The 17,589-nt window shown below is 37.2% G+C and overlaps 1 protein-coding gene across 1 annotated transcript; it reads left to right on the top strand.

Annotated features, from left to right (window-relative positions):
• The first annotated feature begins 226 nt into the window (after positions 1-226).
• LOC584480 (pancreatic lipase-related protein 2) lies at positions 227-12,938 on the top strand. The gene is made up of 6 exons (XM_030987660.1): positions 227-245; positions 486-775; positions 1,453-1,684; positions 4,549-4,691; positions 5,326-5,557; positions 12,730-12,938. Exons 1-6 carry the CDS (start codon positions 227-229, stop codon positions 12,936-12,938), a joined length of 1,125 nt encoding a protein of 374 aa, XP_030843520.1.
• The last annotated feature ends 4,651 nt before the right edge of the window (positions 12,939-17,589 follow it).

Here is a 17,589-nt window from a genome sequence, read left to right as displayed (position 1 = left end):
TTTTCGTACTGTTATAAATGATCAAAACTCTTACTCTTTCGCGAAAGAAAAGATGATATTCGGGCAAGTGGCGTCAGCCTGTTGGTCAGTTCGAGACAGTCCGATTCTGGGTTAATGGGTCATTAATGGTTTTGAGCTATTCTTACAGATTGAAGTATTGAAATTTATGCTTAGACCTTTTTGGAGCTCATGAATGCAACAATCTTCACGTATTTTGTTTTTCCCAATGTCTTACCATGAAGCAGGTATTTTCCCTTGCGGATTACAATGGAACCCAATTTGTGACCACCTGTAAAGAAAGACCACCTGTCTAAACAGGTCGTTCTGAGAAGTGTTCCCCTCTGAAATGCACAAAAGGTACATCTGCATGTGCATATAGATCACCTGCTTTTATACAGACCACATTTCTTGTCACCCTTGAGTAATCTTTATTTACAGATGTAATACTTATAAAAGAAATATTATCCTGCTGTCCCTCTTTCTAGCGCTCTGTAAAGTTTGCTACGACGATGTGGGTTGCTTTAGTCGAGTCTTTTTTACCTGCCATCATCGACACCCGGACTCGCCGGCCAAGATCGGCACGACGTTCACTCTCTTCACCCGCTCGACTGCCGGCGACGTCGGAGTTGGAGAGTCGATGGACAGGAAAATTCCGTCAACGATTACAGCGTCGAAGTTCGATGCGAGGAGGGGTACGAAGATTCTGATACACGGCTGGAAGGGAAGTATGGAGGGATACAGGTGGACTGGTATGAGGGACGCTCTGCTTTTGAGGGTATGTGGAAGACAAGAGAATATTATTTTAACAGAAGTTGTTATGAGAAATTGTAATACTGTCATGTGCAGAAGTAATACATTGCTTCCCCTCCATAATATCTCCCCCCCCCCACTCTCTCTTTCTATCTCGCTATTTCTCCCTCACCTCTCTCCCTCCCCCTCTCCCTTGCTCTCTCTGTCTCTGTCGCTCTCTCTCTCTCTCTCTCTCTCTCTCCTCTTATTCCCACTCTCGATCTTCGTCCCTCTTCCTCTTCTCTTTCACCTCTAATATAATTTCTTTCTTGGTACCATCCTTTCCCACTCCCTCTTTAACTGCCAGTCTCTCCTTAATTCATTATTTCCCATTAATTTGAATTTATTTGTAGATATACACGATCGCAAACTATATAAGTAATTAACTTTATCGGTTATTTCTATACCTTCTTTTACAACCAACAGAAATAAAGTTCGGATGACAAGAAGATGTGTCATAATCTTTATTTTTAACATTTAACAGTTGAAGCATCACAATCAGGCTATTGAATTTTAAAAATAAATAATTTGCGATCTTGTGTAAAGTTTCCATGGTTGCGTCATGTGTTCTTTTTAAAGCAATTCAGCCCTGAATGTTAATAAGGGCTGATATTTCGGTATTTTGACACTTTTCGCCACTTTTACCTTTATAAAAACACAAAGGAAGACGTCAACGTGATCATGGTCGACTGGTCTTTGGGTGCTCGAAGACAATACCCGACGTCGAGAGCCAACTCTCGCGTGGTCGGTCGCCAGGTCGCCAGGTTAATCGAAGCCCTCAATGTACACGGCGGGGCTCTTTATATCGACGTCCATATCATTGGGCACAGCTTGGGCGCCCACATTGGGGGCTACGCAGGGTCATCCACCCATGAAATGATCGGAAGAATATCAGGTACGTGATTTTTTTAAAAATTATTGTTATTATTTATTCGGCCAATCATAAAAGCACAATACAATTACATTTTGACAGATCATGCAATACATACAAAATACAAGAGGAAAAGGGAGGGAGCAGCGTGTGGGCCAGGGCTCACAAAAGTGAAATTCAACACTATTACCCGGAGGTATGTGAGCCCTCAATGTTGCTCCCAAATCAACTTAAATATAAACATAACATTGTCACATACATAATATTGCACATTGTTTGAAAAAAAATCTTAACTCCTCCCTCCCTCCAAAAACTAAGACTAAAATGACACATTTATTACATATCGCATATTCCTACAAATAAGGATATAATTCAGATGTACCAAGACAATTATAAATCATTATGATACAAGCAGCATTATATTAGAGTAATGAGGAATTAAACAGGAATCTGGTATCTTCAACAGGGTTGAGAAAAATCACATAATGCATCTAGTAAAGACGCAGGATATAAAGCTTACGGTATGCAAGGGGTCTAGTATCAAAATGAAAGTGTATAAATGATGTAAAATACAAGTATAAAGAGAATATAAGTGTTATATAGGCCTGAAGAAAGAATGTCTATATTATCTGTGAGCCTATTAATATGTAATAAATAAGTAAGAGTAGTTATGTACAATACAATTGTTATATGTATAATGTTTGTACATTAAATCAAGCAAAGAGTGGCGCCCCCCCCCCCTAAAAAGATAATAAGAATGATAGTGGGCTTACCGACATTCTGGTAAAAAAATAAGATGCACCATCATGAAAACAAGTTTCAAGAGCCTTGTGAGTCACCAATTAAAATGTTTGATCATGACAATGACGCATTATTACGTAATCTCAACATGATTTCTGTAGGAGTCAATAGCGTATTGATAATGCCCTTGAGTTGATTTTTGGAAAACGGTTTGCATACCTGACACTCAACATTTTCCCGGTCCGTTCATCATTTTGATACCATTTTCTTTATAATAATAATAATAATAATAATATCGAATATTTAGGAGCGCTAAAAACAATAAGTACCATAGCGCTTACAATACAAATATATGAAAAGAGGACAAAAAAGTACAGTACAGGGAGTATATCACATAGATCATTGGGGAAAAAGGTGAGTTTATCAGGAAAGTACTGACATAGTCTAAAGTGACTCTCACACTCTGCCGTGTAGGCCTACCGTGTGCCACCGTGCGCGAAAATGTCTGCGGACGGTGGAGAACGGCGAGGGCACACGGTGGTTCGTTATTAAAGCGGGCAACACGTTAATAGGGCGTTGGCGCTTATTTACACCTGGTGGGACCCGGCGAAAGTTTTGGGCATGTTCAAAACTTTGGCCGGCTGGCACCGGCCGCAAGTAAGCGGCAAGAGGACGGTGTTGAACGGTATGAGGACGGTATGAATACGTTATGAAAACGGTCACACTGTATGAACACGTTCACAACACGCTCATAACCCGTTACAGAACGGTGATTAACGGGCAAAAAAAATCCACCGTCTGCAACGGGTTGTAAGCGGGTTGTGAACGTTGCCGTTCAAATCGGGGTATTTATGGCAGTCGTGTCATGACGTCAGCAGTCCGGGGACTCGCTCACAGGACGCTCCGAGCGGTGAGGGGACGCTAAGTGACTGGTAGGTGGCTGCTACAAACCCGGTGCACACGTTCGAGACCCGGTATGGAAACCGCTAAAATTTTCTACAAAAGTCAATCTGGGCGGTGAAGACGGTAGAAGCACGTTCAACACCCGGTATGCGCCCGGTGAGAACGGTCAGAAGATGGCAACGAAACGGTGGAAAGATTAATTTTATGATTTTTTTTTTTTGCGGCCGGGGACAAGTTCGCTCAAAACCCAACGTTCTGGACTCTGTTGTTTTTTAATAGCCCGGCAGGTGGACGGTAGGCCTACACGGCAGAGTGTGAGAGCTCCATAAGAACCTGTCCCGAAATAGTCACCCAATTAGACCAATGTAAAATTGGACCCTTAATAAAATACGTAACTGAGCATTATTTTTTTCAAGCCTATTCCGGTCCTTGCACGCTTCCTTCGCCCATAAGATGTACACTCTGGCGAAAGGTGTCTTGGATTCGATTACTTTTATATCAATAATATTTCCCCAAGAACATTACGTGTATTCTAATTGTTTAGTACAATATACAAACTATTTTGAATATATGGCAGATCAAATATTGATCAAACAGTAGGTCTATTGGCAAAGTGACAACATTCCTTAAAATTGTGTTCATGCACTGTTCTCACTAATGTATAAGCAGCTGTACACTTGAGGTTCTTGTCTGGCATAAGGCGTACTTCCCACCGAGTTTGCGGGCCCAAGAAAGGGGGGGGGGGGTATTTTTGTCATTTAATTTGCGCAGTGCTGAGTAAATGCCCTAAATTAAAAATATAATAATACTTGCGGGGGGGGGCATATAGCTTGAATTACTTAGAGCTATTTTTACATTCCATTTTCTTGTTACGTAATTATGCACATCTGTTTCCTGATGCAATAGAGTACTAGTGAACTTCGTCTTTGTTGAAGCGGTATTGCTAGTATATAGTATACATTTGTAACATCCTCCGATGTCGGCGGCGCTCTCCACTTTGTATATCAATATGACAAACAGATGTTTCAGCCTCATACACGTAGGCCCCTAATGAAAGAAAATGGGAAATGGGGCCTTCATTAATTTGACATTATTAACTGACCCAATCTCTCCCCCGCCTTCTCTCTCTCTCTCTGTCTTTGTCTCTGTCTGTCTCTCTCTGTCTGTGTCTCTCCTGTTTCTCTCTCTCTCTTCTCTCTCTCTCTCTCTCTCTCTCTCTCTCTCTCTCTCTATCTTCATACCAGGTTTGGACCCTGCAGGCCCAGGGTTTGGCGGGAAACGGGTGAGGAACTTCTGTCGTCTGGACAAATCCGATGCAACTTTTGTTGACGTCATACACACTGACGGTGAACTGATTGCAATGGGAGGGCTTGGGCTCATGGATGAGGTAACTATGGAAACTATTGTAAAAGATATTCCTCTTTTTTGTGATTAAAGAAGGGGGAAATCAGACAAGGGCTACATGACGTTAAACGTAGGCCTACTAATTTCTAATCTAATTTGGTAATACAGGGGTACTATCTCTACCCCCCCCCCTCATTTTCACCTTCCCCCTCCCGCCCATCCCCTCTCTTTATCTCTCTCTCTCTACCTCTGTCTATGTATGTCTCTCTGTCTGTTTCTTTCTGCCTCTCTCTGTCTGTCTCTCTCTCTCTCTCTCTCTCTCTCTCTTTTTTCTTTCTTTTCCCCTCTGTCCTACTATTCCACGTTCTACGCCTTCCCCAAAACTTCCAAAACTTTGGCGGGGGGGGGGGGGCACATTTCCGGGGGAAAAGGGGGTTTTCAGGATATTTATTGACTAACCAACAGACCGACATATTTTTTTCACATCTTTTTTTAAAATCCGTGATGAGTCATTATTCAGGTCTCAAATTGAAAGGAATCTTTAGTGTATTCCCTGGGATTTTCAAGGGTAGAAACAAGGGCGAGTTGTGGACTTGTGGTCTCCTAAGTTTGCCAGTATTTCCCTATATTCTCTGAACACTCAGTCGCTTAATTCTTTGTCCTAAATCTTTTTACAGCTTGGCAACCAAGATTTCTACCCAAATGGAGGGACGGACATGCCCAATTGCTACTTCAGCATCATCTGCGACCATATGAAAGCCATTGCATACTACACCGAGAGCATCTCCAAAAGTACCCCATGCCGCTTCAGGCCCACCACGTGGGCACCTAAATGGGACAACTACAAGAAGGGAATACAGACCCGGGACTGTCGGAAAATGGCTCGTCCCGATATGGGTTACACTGCAAGTCCCATTCATGACGAAGGCGTGTTTTATCTCAAAACAAATAAATATTATCCCTTCTGTCAAGGGTGATAGGCGATTTCAGGAAAATGACCACAAAATGGAAATACGAAAGAAACATCAAAACTGTTATTTACATTTTTTAAACGGTGTGATGAAGATATGGGCCGTGTATTACAAAGAGTTGATATCAATCGCAACTATGTACATAAGAGATAAGAGATTGCAAACTTGCGATTGATTGGAGGACTTCCAATTGATTTGGATCAATCGCAACTCTTTGTAAGACGGTGCCCTGTAGATGCCTACTATATGATAACAGATACATTATGTACATATTAAAGTTATTCTTACTTCTTTTCACCTTCGAATGTATCCTCGGTCTCGCTCCGTCATTATTATCTGAACTCCTGGGACCCGTTTTACAAAGCCTTTTTCAATGACAAATTACAAAAATCAGTGACAAATCTGTTAATAGCCAATCAGAAGCAAGGATTTCAGTAGGTTATAACAAAAAATGTCATTTGTCTCCGACGACAAGTTTTGTGAAACGCCCCCTGCATACATGTAAATACCAGGCAGCCTTCCCGGTGCTCCCTTCGCTCCTCTCAAGGCATCATTCTACCAACCCTTGGTGACAGAGCATTCACAACTCCTGCATCAAAACTACGGAATAATCTACCCAGATTTTTACGCGACCAGCAATCTCTAAATGCATTCCAAAAATATCCCAAAAGCTCACCTCTTCTGATAATAACTTTATTGTAAAGTGCTTTATACATATATATTGAATGTTGTTGTTATCATTATTACAATTATTATCATTATTGCTATTATTATTTCTTTTTATTGTTATTATCATTATTTTTTGTCATTTTTTGCCGTGAATTCCTATTGTTTTTTGCCTGTTTATATTATCATATTTTGCTGTTGCTGCAATTATAAGTTAAAGAGCTGCATGCACTTCAAGTGCAGGCTTACGCTTCAACTCTTCTGCATTTTGCTATGTCAATCGTTCCCAACACTTTGTTGCACAAATAATATTCATTGACGGTGATTTGAAGAAAAAAATTACCACTATGTACAAAATATTCAGATTGTTACTGATTATTATTGTATGAAAAATGTAGAAATCAATCAATCTAGCCAAAATCAAATCAAATTATTATCATTATTATAACACATTTTTTGTGTGTTTTTTTTTTCTGTTAAACTGCTACCTCAACATATTTCATTTAACCCGTTGCCTACACTGGAACCGAGTGGCCCCTATATTAAGCCTATAGTAATGAATAAATTTAGCTGTCAATAGGTTAATGTGAAAATACAGTTTTAAATATGTCAAGTGTAGTCAGTGTATCTTTTGTAATAATTGATCATTTTCTTCTTCTTTTTATCACCATTATCATTTTCTTTATGTTTTCCTTCGAGTCAGAGTTAGAGCCTCAACGGTAGAACGAAACCTGTGTGTAAGTAAAACCATTCAGCCTAACTGTCATTAAAAAATAAACATACAAAACTTTGGATACGTAAATTTGAATGATTTAGATGTAATTGAAAGTTGTTTCAAATTATAATTTAAACATATTTTCAGGGTAATAAGGATCAAAATAGAAACACGAAATTTAGGAAAATCAAAAACAAAGGCATTGGTGAATGGATAAAATGAATAAATGAATAAATTGATGAATGACTGATGAATAAATGAATAAATTGATGAATGACTGATGAATAAATTAATGGATGGATGAATTGATGAATAAAAGAATGAATGTTGGAAAAGTGTAAAAATGTCATTCATATATGGATGCTTAATAATAATCTTAAGCTAAACGATAGTGAGCGTGCATTTTGGGTTATCGGAACTTCACAACAAATTTCAAAATAAGAGTTGGATCCTCCAATGTGAAACCCTTTGTTACAGCAAGGAATTTAGGAGTATACTTTGATACTAATTTGAACATGGAAACACAGTCATGTTAGAAATATATGCAAATGTAGATAATAAACGAGCCACAGAAATATACATTTTCTAACGCTCGATTCCTTCGCTTTCACCGTCTTAGTGAATTAATTCCAGAGGGCACAGTCATGTACAATTTCATTGCTAAGTATTGTCGATTGTTGCTTTAAAAAAAAAAATTGGCATACTATCTTAGGTCTCTATATAGGGTTGATTTAGTTGAAGAAACACGCAGGTTGATGTTTAATAAAACGATGAAATAAAAATGATAATATTTCATTTGTCCTGTCTTATTTAATAAACACTGGTACAGGGTAAAGGGGGATTAGAGAGAGGAAAAGAAAGAGAGAGAGAGAGAAAGAGAGAGAGAAAGGGGAGGAATAGAGGATGAGAGAGAGAGAGAGAGAGAGAGAGAGAGAGAGAGAGAGAGAAGAAAAAGTGAGCGAATAAAAAATTAGAAGGTTAATAATGTCCAATGTATTCAAAATATAGTTGTATGCCTATCTCCAACAAAACATTACAAATCAATAATTCGTTTACTATAAGGAAACAGAGGGGTCCACTAAAATAAAGCATTGCTTGTACAATTATTGTAGTCCCCTCAAATGATAGTTGGGAATAATGATAAATTAAATTAACAAAATTGTAACTACAAAAAGGAACTAAAATAGGAAATGAAGGGGAGACGAGAATTGGACAAGAGAGAGTACTTTAAGGCCAATAAATTATTGGAGAATACGGTCACAATACAAAAAGTATAATAGACAATGCCAAATAAGCAGGCGCGTAGCCACGGGGGGCACGGGGGGGGGGGGGCACGTGCCCCCCCTAAAATTTCCAGGATCGGTTAAAATTCTGGAGACCCCTTTTTTTTACCTCGATCGATTACATGTATGTGCCCCCCCCCCCCCCCCCAAGCATCAAACTCTGGCTACGCGCCTGCAAATAAGAAGTAAGAGATCGGGGTACAGAAAATAATGCAAAAGGATGAGCTGCATGAGGGGTTGAGAAGAAGATGAGGAAGGAGAAAATGCGCATTAGAAAGGAGATATGCATGAGAGGGCACAATATAGTTTATCTAATTTCATTATGAGTCAGAATTCTGAAATCATGGACGCGTATACGTCACCACGATTCGTAGTCGGCCGGGTTTCTTCTCCGACAAGAATCATCTTGCCATCTGTTCGATATTTCAGTTCATATGACAATAAGGGATCTTAATCAGAAATATTTTTTGTACTGGCTGACATTTTCATAACTGACCTTAATTGTTTCATTTTCTTTATGGTTAAGGCATAGTTTCGTGAAACCGTCTTAAGTACAAGATCACCGACATTCCTCTCAGAGCTCCTCGTTTTCTGTCACCTTCTCTTTCTCCCTCACTCTTCATTTCTGTTCTACTCCATGCGACTCCTCCCTCTCTCTCTCTCTCTCTCTCTCTCTCTCTCTTTCTCTCTCTCTCTCTCTCATTTGTTCTTTTCTGTGTTTTTTCCTCATACTCCATTTCTAGGAGAGAAGGGGTGAATGTTCAGAGCACTTTTATTTCATGCATTCTGTGCTTTGTCGAGATTCAATTTTTAATGTCCGTTTTCAAAGTTACATGTCAGTTTTATTATTATTATTATCATTATTGTTGTATTTTCTTTGTATCCCCGAGTGTATTTATATATTGTTTGTGTTGCTTGTTTATGTATGTCACTCGCCAGTGGAGGACGAATTTCTGTATTTTTAAATCAGATGTTAAATTATCTTGAATTTAAACGCATGTTAATGACAACACAGATGTCGGTGAATTTGTAATTACGACAATATTTCATGAAACGCTGCCCTATATAGTCGTGAGGGCGAAAAATGGGGTGGGGGGGGGGGGGGGAGGTCAAATGGAATTACTAGCATCTCCGAGTATGTATAGACCCACAGCAACGGGCCGTACAGACAAGATTGAACTTCATGTTCGTCGTAATAGTCTTCACAATACGACGATAATAATTATCGGGTATAATTATAAATGAAATCGCTCCATATGGCAACTAGAATACACTCGCGCGCTTTTGTTTTGATTGGCACAGTTCAATCCTGATAATTCGTATCAAGAGAGTCAACGGTATTAAACCATCTTTGATCACAAGTCGAATTTAATTCTGGACAAAGGAAAAATCATTTTGCAGTTATCTGACAATCAGATTTACCAAGGGAAAGGGCTTAATCCCAGGTAAGTCGAGATTCTTAATCTCAGTTTAGTTTATTTCAAATTTCCACATCTGACTTTTATGACATAATCATACATAAAAAGGCGCGATAAGGCTGATTGTTAAAACAACCCTATAGAGAAGCATTTTCGTAACCGGGTGGTCCATGTTTCGATACCAAGTCAATGCACTAGTGCCGTTTATCCTCATTAACAAGTTCCTCGGAGAGGACTTAAAACCGCCGGTCCCCTGGCTGCTTACTTACAAGCATACACATGCTTTCTAAACAGTCAGATAAACACGAATCATAAAACCTTCGAGAAAAATAGAAAAGAAGGAACATAATTATGTTAATAAAGCATACACCATACAACGATTGAAGAAATATGATTGTACATGATTGTGTATAATAATGTTCGACAACTACAAGTAATATAATTTTAAAACATCGCAGGATACTTAAAGTAAAACATGACAAAAGACAACATATGAGGTCATTATGAGGGAACTTAGTAAAGAGGCAGGGCCTGATTAGTCAGAAAATAAATTGCACCCATATTTTGTACTATAGAGAAAATCGGAAAGTAGAAAATGTTGGTATTATAATTTTTCCCGAGTCGAGCAATCTCCCTTCTCTCTCATTCTCTCTCTCTCTCTCTCTCTCTCTCTCCCTCTCTCTCTCTCTCTCTCTCTCAGTGAGAGATCTTACACGGTCTAGAAGACTTGGTCATTTTATCAGCGCACCCTTATGGCATTATCGCATCAACATTATTTAAGTAGGCCGACTCTTTGGTCTGTATTGTACTATGGTCTTTAAAATTTACAATCCTGACAATGGAATTCCTTGGGGAGACACGCGAATTAATTTATGAGCATCCAAATATATTCGTCAGTAAAATCATTCCTGTTCAGGGCATTTCCATTTTTGTTACCCGCCCAATCAATTTAATTTAGGGCTAAAAAAAAAATCGTTGACGTATAATGAAGTCGTAACATTTGGATTTCGAATTTCCTGCCTTGAATTTCGAGGACCGTGCATTCAAATTAACACAATATACCCGAGAAGCCTGTTTTGGCTTTCATTTTCATTTTGGGAAATTCAATTTATCGTTTCATTCATTAAATTTTAGTTTCATGGATTTCGTATGTTTGTATGTGTTGTGTAGTGTAGTGTAGTGTAGTGAGGTGAAGTGTAGTGTATAGTGCGTGTTTGTGTTTTGTCTCTCTATATAAATTATATGCCTTTTCGTGTATAGATACATACTTGCAAAGGCTTAATGAGCTATCTTTGATCCGTATATTTACAAATAACAGTTAAACCCGAGTTTTTCCCGACCCTTTGTCTAAAATCCCGTCTAACAAAAGGGAATCTGGAAAAAGGAAGAAAAAAACTTCCTTTGTTAAACCCGATTTTGTACAAAAGCGTAAACACAAATTTTAGCAGAATACCAGAGCATTTGTGTTTATGATGGGATTTCTTGTTGTCTCCTAAATCGATTCCTAAGGCGATTTCAAAACTTTTACATTTTTAACGATAATTACACTGACAGTATATTATGATTGTTAAATTTCTTGTTTATTTCCATCAGTGTTCTTATATATTCTGGATTGTCTGTTTTAAACCAAATGCATGACCTTTTGCATGTTTCTATCATTATTATTATGTTTAACTGACATGTAATAGACGGATGCTTATATCTAATGCACGGAGTTAAAACATGTTTGCCCTTTCATGAATTCATATGACTGAAGAAAAGCCGACGAAGCAATCGGCATCTGATTTCAAATGTCCATTTCTAAAATTTAATGCTCCTATTGTTGAAATGTGAATGACTCGTCTGAAACATTTGTTGCAAAAATAATGAATTCGAACGAGGGAACTTATTTCAAATCTCTTAAATTGAATGCTCTTTATGTTAATTCAATAGACTCATTTAAATATTTCGCAAAAATTCGTCAAAACGAGAAAAAAATTGAATGGAATGACCATTCGTTAAATCGTATGTTCCTTATTTAAATTGAAATGAGTCAATTGAAGAGCTTGTTGCATGAATAACTATGGTGGCCCTGAAGGGACATCGCGAATAGACTAAATCGCGAAAAATTGGCGATAAAATTGACGATATCGTCGATTTTATCGCCAATTTTTCACGACGAAATTCACGATAATATTATCGTCAATTTCGTCGTGAAAATTGGCGATGTCCCTTCAGGGCCACCATACTATCTTGTCAAACATAAAATACAAATAGTCTAGATCTAGAGCATAATATGAAGTTAAACCTACCATTTTCACAGAAATCATCGTAAAAACGTCTCGTCATAATAATCGTCTTCAATCAAGCTAGGGTTGGTTATGTTTACGAAGCGTTCACCAGGAGAGTGCACGATAGAGTACACGATAAAATGGACGAATATCGTGAATTTTATCGTGAACTTTTCACGAAAAAATTGACGATATGGTGTTATCGTGAACGTTATCGTGAACTTTATCGTGAACTTTTCAAGAAAAAAATTGACGATATCGTCAATTTCGTGAATTTCTTCGTGAAAAATATGCGATAAAATTGACGATATCGTGAATTTTATCGCATATTTTTAACGATTTAGTCTATTCGCGATGTCCCTTCAGGGCCACCATACATTTAGCCTGACGGTAGTGAAGTAAGAGAAGATGAAAACACAGGCACTGAAAATGTGTGAGATGTCATGGGACATCGTCTGCTTGTGCGAATCATGTCCATACTGTGATCTCACACATCTCAGCAGCTTTCGGAGAGCTCTTCAGGTGCTATGCCGGAGCTGTATTTAAGCGTTTTATAATTTATAATAATCATTAATTCAAATGTTTCCAAGCATTGAATTTTGATAACCTTGTCGAATCAAAGTTTCAACCTTGCACTAATGAAAATAAAGTTAGTTTTTAAAATCAATGAGTATCCACTTTAAGTCGACACATCGAACATTGTTAGATGCTTATTTAGTCTTTTTACTAATTTTTTTCTTTTTCTGTTTGAATGTTAGGAGTAAAAGTGGTCTTCTCGGGTCACCAGCACCAGAATGATGGTGGATTCTACAAGGGATTGGAGCAGGTTGTGACCTCTGCGATGGGCTGGCAACAGAGGGCAACAGACACACCAGGCATCAGGATTGTAAAGGTCAAAGAAGAGGGTATCACACACCAGTATTATGAGATGGATGATATTCCAACTACAATAGACTTGAAAGAATAGATTTAAGGAAAACAGGGCAAAAGGGAGTTAGATGAAGAAAAATGAGGAGAGGAAGGGGGGCAGAGAAGGTACAATTAGATATAGAGAGAGAGAGAGAGAAAAAAAAAAAGAGAAGGAGAGAGAAAAAGATAGAAAGACAGATAGACAGCTAGATAAATATTATCAATCTCTTGTTGTGTCAGAATTCCCTTTCTCTTTAAATTGTGAACAGTGTGGCCAGATAGTTTGTCTTGCCAACTCCACATGAACAAGACTTTATTTTATTATTTTTCAACATGTTCATATCCCTTCATGTGATGATGCATTAATTAGTATGTCACTAGTAGGAGTACCTGGGGAGAACCAAACGAATGTATTATGTTAGATGATCTTCATAATCATGTTTATATCACCATTTGAATATTCAGTGAACTGTGAATAATAATATGTTTTACACCAATGTAAGTAAATTGTTCCCATTTATTTGGAAAAAGTGAAATTTCTCTCTCTTTTCTTTAACAGCAAAGACACAACAAAGATACAAGACCAGCCAAAAACACTTAATTCTAAATTATTTTAAATGATGAAATAATACAGGATAGGACCGATTTAAAGCCTTGCTATGTAAAATGTGTAGTTCATTGAGGATCGTCTGTATGGTTTTTTTTTACCTCCAAGATTTGTACATTTCACATCAGATACTATATAATGTATTGTGTGCTTTTACTAATTATTTTTCATCCTTACCATGGGTCTTTCTTTTATCTTGTCTTGCATTGTTCTCCAATTCATTTCAGGTATTTTATTGTATAGTGCATATTTGATTTTATAGAAGTTATATTTGTGTATACGCTCATTAATCAGACTTAGACAGTATGTTAGGCCTAAAAAAAAATGTTGTATTTCCCTTTAGATGCCAAAACATAGATCGGTCGGTCAGAAAAAAAAATTTAAAACTTTTTTTTCCTCCCTCTTTGGGCTGATATTTCTCAGCTTGAATGCTTTGATATTTTTTTTTCTCTAAAAAACGGTAAAAAAAAAACTTTTTTAAAAAGCCGACCATAGATTTCAAGATTTAGGTAGTTCTTTGTTTAGAAAAAAATGTAGAAAGAAAGATTTTTTGCTCACGTATAAAAGGAATGATGTACCGGTAAGCAATACTGACTTATCTCATAAAGAATAATATGACACTAAAAATGCATCAGTGTATATTATGTGATTACATAACATATGAAACTCAGTACACATTTTTACCTATTTTCTAAAATCGTTACAACTGATCCGGTGCAATAAATGACTTTTGACCAATATTTCATTTAAATATAGGATTTCCCGGCCAAATTCGCGTGTTTTTCATTCGAATTCATTTACTTTGCATTTAAGTTAGCGCAGATCGGCTTTGCCATGCCAATTATCATTCAATTTTCCAGTTTTTGTATTTAATTTAGGATTTTGGTCGAAGGGTTTCATAGATCTGTCATTCAATTTAGAAACTGCTCAACTAGCATTCAAATTAATATTCACTTGTCGAAGCGTAATTTTTATAATTCAAATTAACACCTGTCATTCGTATTCGTAATATTTTTATTCAAGTTAGGAATGTTAGGGGGAAGAATTGCAACAAACTTTTACAGTTTTTAAATTATGCAGTTAAAATGCATGATTTGCCATTGGGTTCTAAGCTGTTATTCCATTTATTCATTTTCAGGACAATGCAGATGGGCGTAGTCAGACACAAAGTAGAGAAGGGGCGAAATCAAGGATGTGGCATTTCTGCACGGACATGTTCATATACCCGGGAAAAGTGGGGGTACCCTCAATCCGCGGCCCCTTTTTACTACAGACTCAGAATTTTACAAAAGTAATTCACATCGTATCTTATACCCAGCACACCCCTCTGTTTTTCTTTAAGAGTTTCATAGTTAACTTGCCCGCCAGCAGATCGATGGGTAAAGACTTGGCTAAATAATGACTCATGTTCAAATTGCTGACTCTAGTCCCTACCCTAGTCACAATATTGTACCCTTCGTCCATAATGAAATTATGATAACTTTATGATGAAACATAAGACAAACAACTTCCTTACATGAACATTTACAAATATATTGAGACCATCAGGTCCGTAGATGCAAGTCGTTTTTTCCTTCTTAACAATCAAACTTAAATGCTGCTGAATATCAGATAAATCTAATAAGTATAAGTATATAAATGCAAGAAAATGAAATATGATGAAATACACATGAAAAACAATCTTAAAAGAAAAAGAATGAGCTACAAAAAGTGTGTAATAAACGAGAAATGTATATTGACCATCAATTGTAACAACATTGATACCTTTAAATCTGAACTCAAAACCTATCTTTTCCGGCAACATTGCGAATAATATGTGACATATTGAGGGAGCCAGGCGCCTTTGAATGCTTTTGCAGATAAATGGCGCTATACAAATGCTGTTCATCATCATCATCATCATCATCAATTTAAGTGCACAAAGTGCTAATTTGAATGCTACAAATTAATTAGAATGATAAAAGTACATCGTCGCGTTGTCAGAAAATCGTGTTGCGCCAAATCGAATGACCAAATAGCGAAAGAAGCACATTGTTCATTAATTTGAATGAAACATATGTAGATTCTAACGAAAATTCCATAGATTTGAAAACTAGAAAAAGGAATATAAACCCGATATATACCTGATTGCACTTAAACCGTCGAATTTGAACGCAAGACATATTAATTTGAATGACAAACTTGCAAATTTGGCCGGGAAATCCTGTATAATTTGTGAATTTTACCTTATTTCAGTCTTGTCTCATGTCAGTTTGATTTGTATGTATTGTGGATTTGCAGAGGTACTGCACAATTTTTATGATGGTGTTTCAACGAATGATCGATGAATATAAGTCTATGCATATAATTTGTTTAGACCTAAATGTTTGATTTATTTGTAAATGGATTGCTTTGTTTATATTGAACTTTATAAAGGGAATTTTATGGTTTTAAGAGAGTATTTATGAAGTATCCCAATAATTTTTATTTTGCGAATATATTGTTACTTTTAAAAAATCTGACAAAAAGAAATTTGTTTTGGTGTAAAAAAAAAAAAAATTAATTACACTAACGAGTTGTGAATTTTTTAAATAATAAATTCAGAACTTGTTGATACAATGATCGTGCAAAATTTGTAAACGTAAGGATAAAGGATAAATAAATAGAAATTCATCATACAAATGGCATTGTTTACATTTTACAATGCATGTTTTGTTTTTTTTATAGATGGCCATGTTAATTGTCATTTTACATGGTTGATCTTGCGGGGTCAATGCATTTTTAAATTTTTTTAATAACTGTATTGGAGTTTTAGCATTATGGTAAGCTTTTGTTAGTTTACCGTGGGGGGGGGGGGGGGGTACAGCATGTAATCCCTATGATTCACAGTGATCATGTCATAAACATTCATTAGCCTAATAGCGAGGGTTTGCTGGAGCATGAGGAAAATCATTTTATACAGCAACCACTCTCCGTATTTGATATTATAATTATGATGATGTAATGTACATGCATCGAAGCATATAAAGCGTGGCAGCATGAAAGATGTAGTTCATAATAAATTGCAATGCATTCTCATCAATCAAAATGTATTCAAGCAAGTGGAGAATTCTAATTAAATTCTAGGAAAGTGGTTGGACTGATTACGATGCCATTATCGAAATGATTATGACGCCTACGATAGAGAGCCCACTTAAAGAAACACCATATATTAAAGAGTGAACCAGTATAAAAGTGATATACTGACAGTGGCGGATCCAAGGGGGACGTGCCCCCCCCCGCCCCCCCCCCCCCCCCCAAAAAAAAAAAAATCACCTATATCACCTTATTAATCAATCATGATACCCCCTTCTATCTTTCACTCTCTGTCACCGATTTCAATCTTATTCCCTCTTTCCATGAACCTATTACGGATGGACATTCATCGTTTTCTTAACGAATTCATTGTGATTGTCTCCGTCAATGTCGTCTCAATAACATTCCGTACATGTTTCTTCCCTTTGGTCTCATCATGGTCGCCGGCAAAAAGCCGGGACAAAATCAAGATAGTGATTTTACAAATGTTAATCTACATGCGCAGAAGATAATTACTCGCCTAAATCATGGAAAATAGACGTGCAGTTCTGGCTTATAATCGGAAATTGTTGTTCCGTGTACTGTACATGTATTTTTTTTTGAAAAACATGTTGATATTACCAGATAGAGGTTATTTTTGGATATTTTGGTTGTGATTTAAAATCCCGTTTCCCCCTATTTCCTCATAATATTCCAGAGTTACAACGCACAGGGCTGATACAGATCATGGCCTTCTAATTGTTTTATAAGGTCATAGGTGTGTGCGAAAGTTTGCGAATCAGTAATAATACATTTCATATCACCAAAATCGTCTGCTTTTCAACTTTGCTGCTCTCCATTGAGGACGCTTTTATTTAAGACACACTTTTACAGAGCACACCATCCAAACAAAACCCAAGAGAGGGAAACTGCTCCTTTGTCAATGACCGAAAATGCTTACGCAGTCGTTATTGTTAAAATAGCTGAATGTTCTCATTAAGATGCACATGATCAGAAGGAGCCGACTATGATTGGATCAAAGAAAGAATCACGTTGAATGTCCATCCGT

This window comes from Strongylocentrotus purpuratus, unplaced genomic scaffold (assembly GCF_000002235.5).
Source record: "Strongylocentrotus purpuratus isolate Spur 01 unplaced genomic scaffold, Spur_5.0 spur5_scaffold_16, whole genome shotgun sequence".
In the NCBI taxonomy this organism is placed as follows: Eukaryota; Metazoa; Echinodermata; class Echinoidea; order Camarodonta; family Strongylocentrotidae; genus Strongylocentrotus; species Strongylocentrotus purpuratus.
Note: the sequence above shows the minus strand (reverse complement) of the source record. Positions and strands in the feature narration are given on the sequence as shown.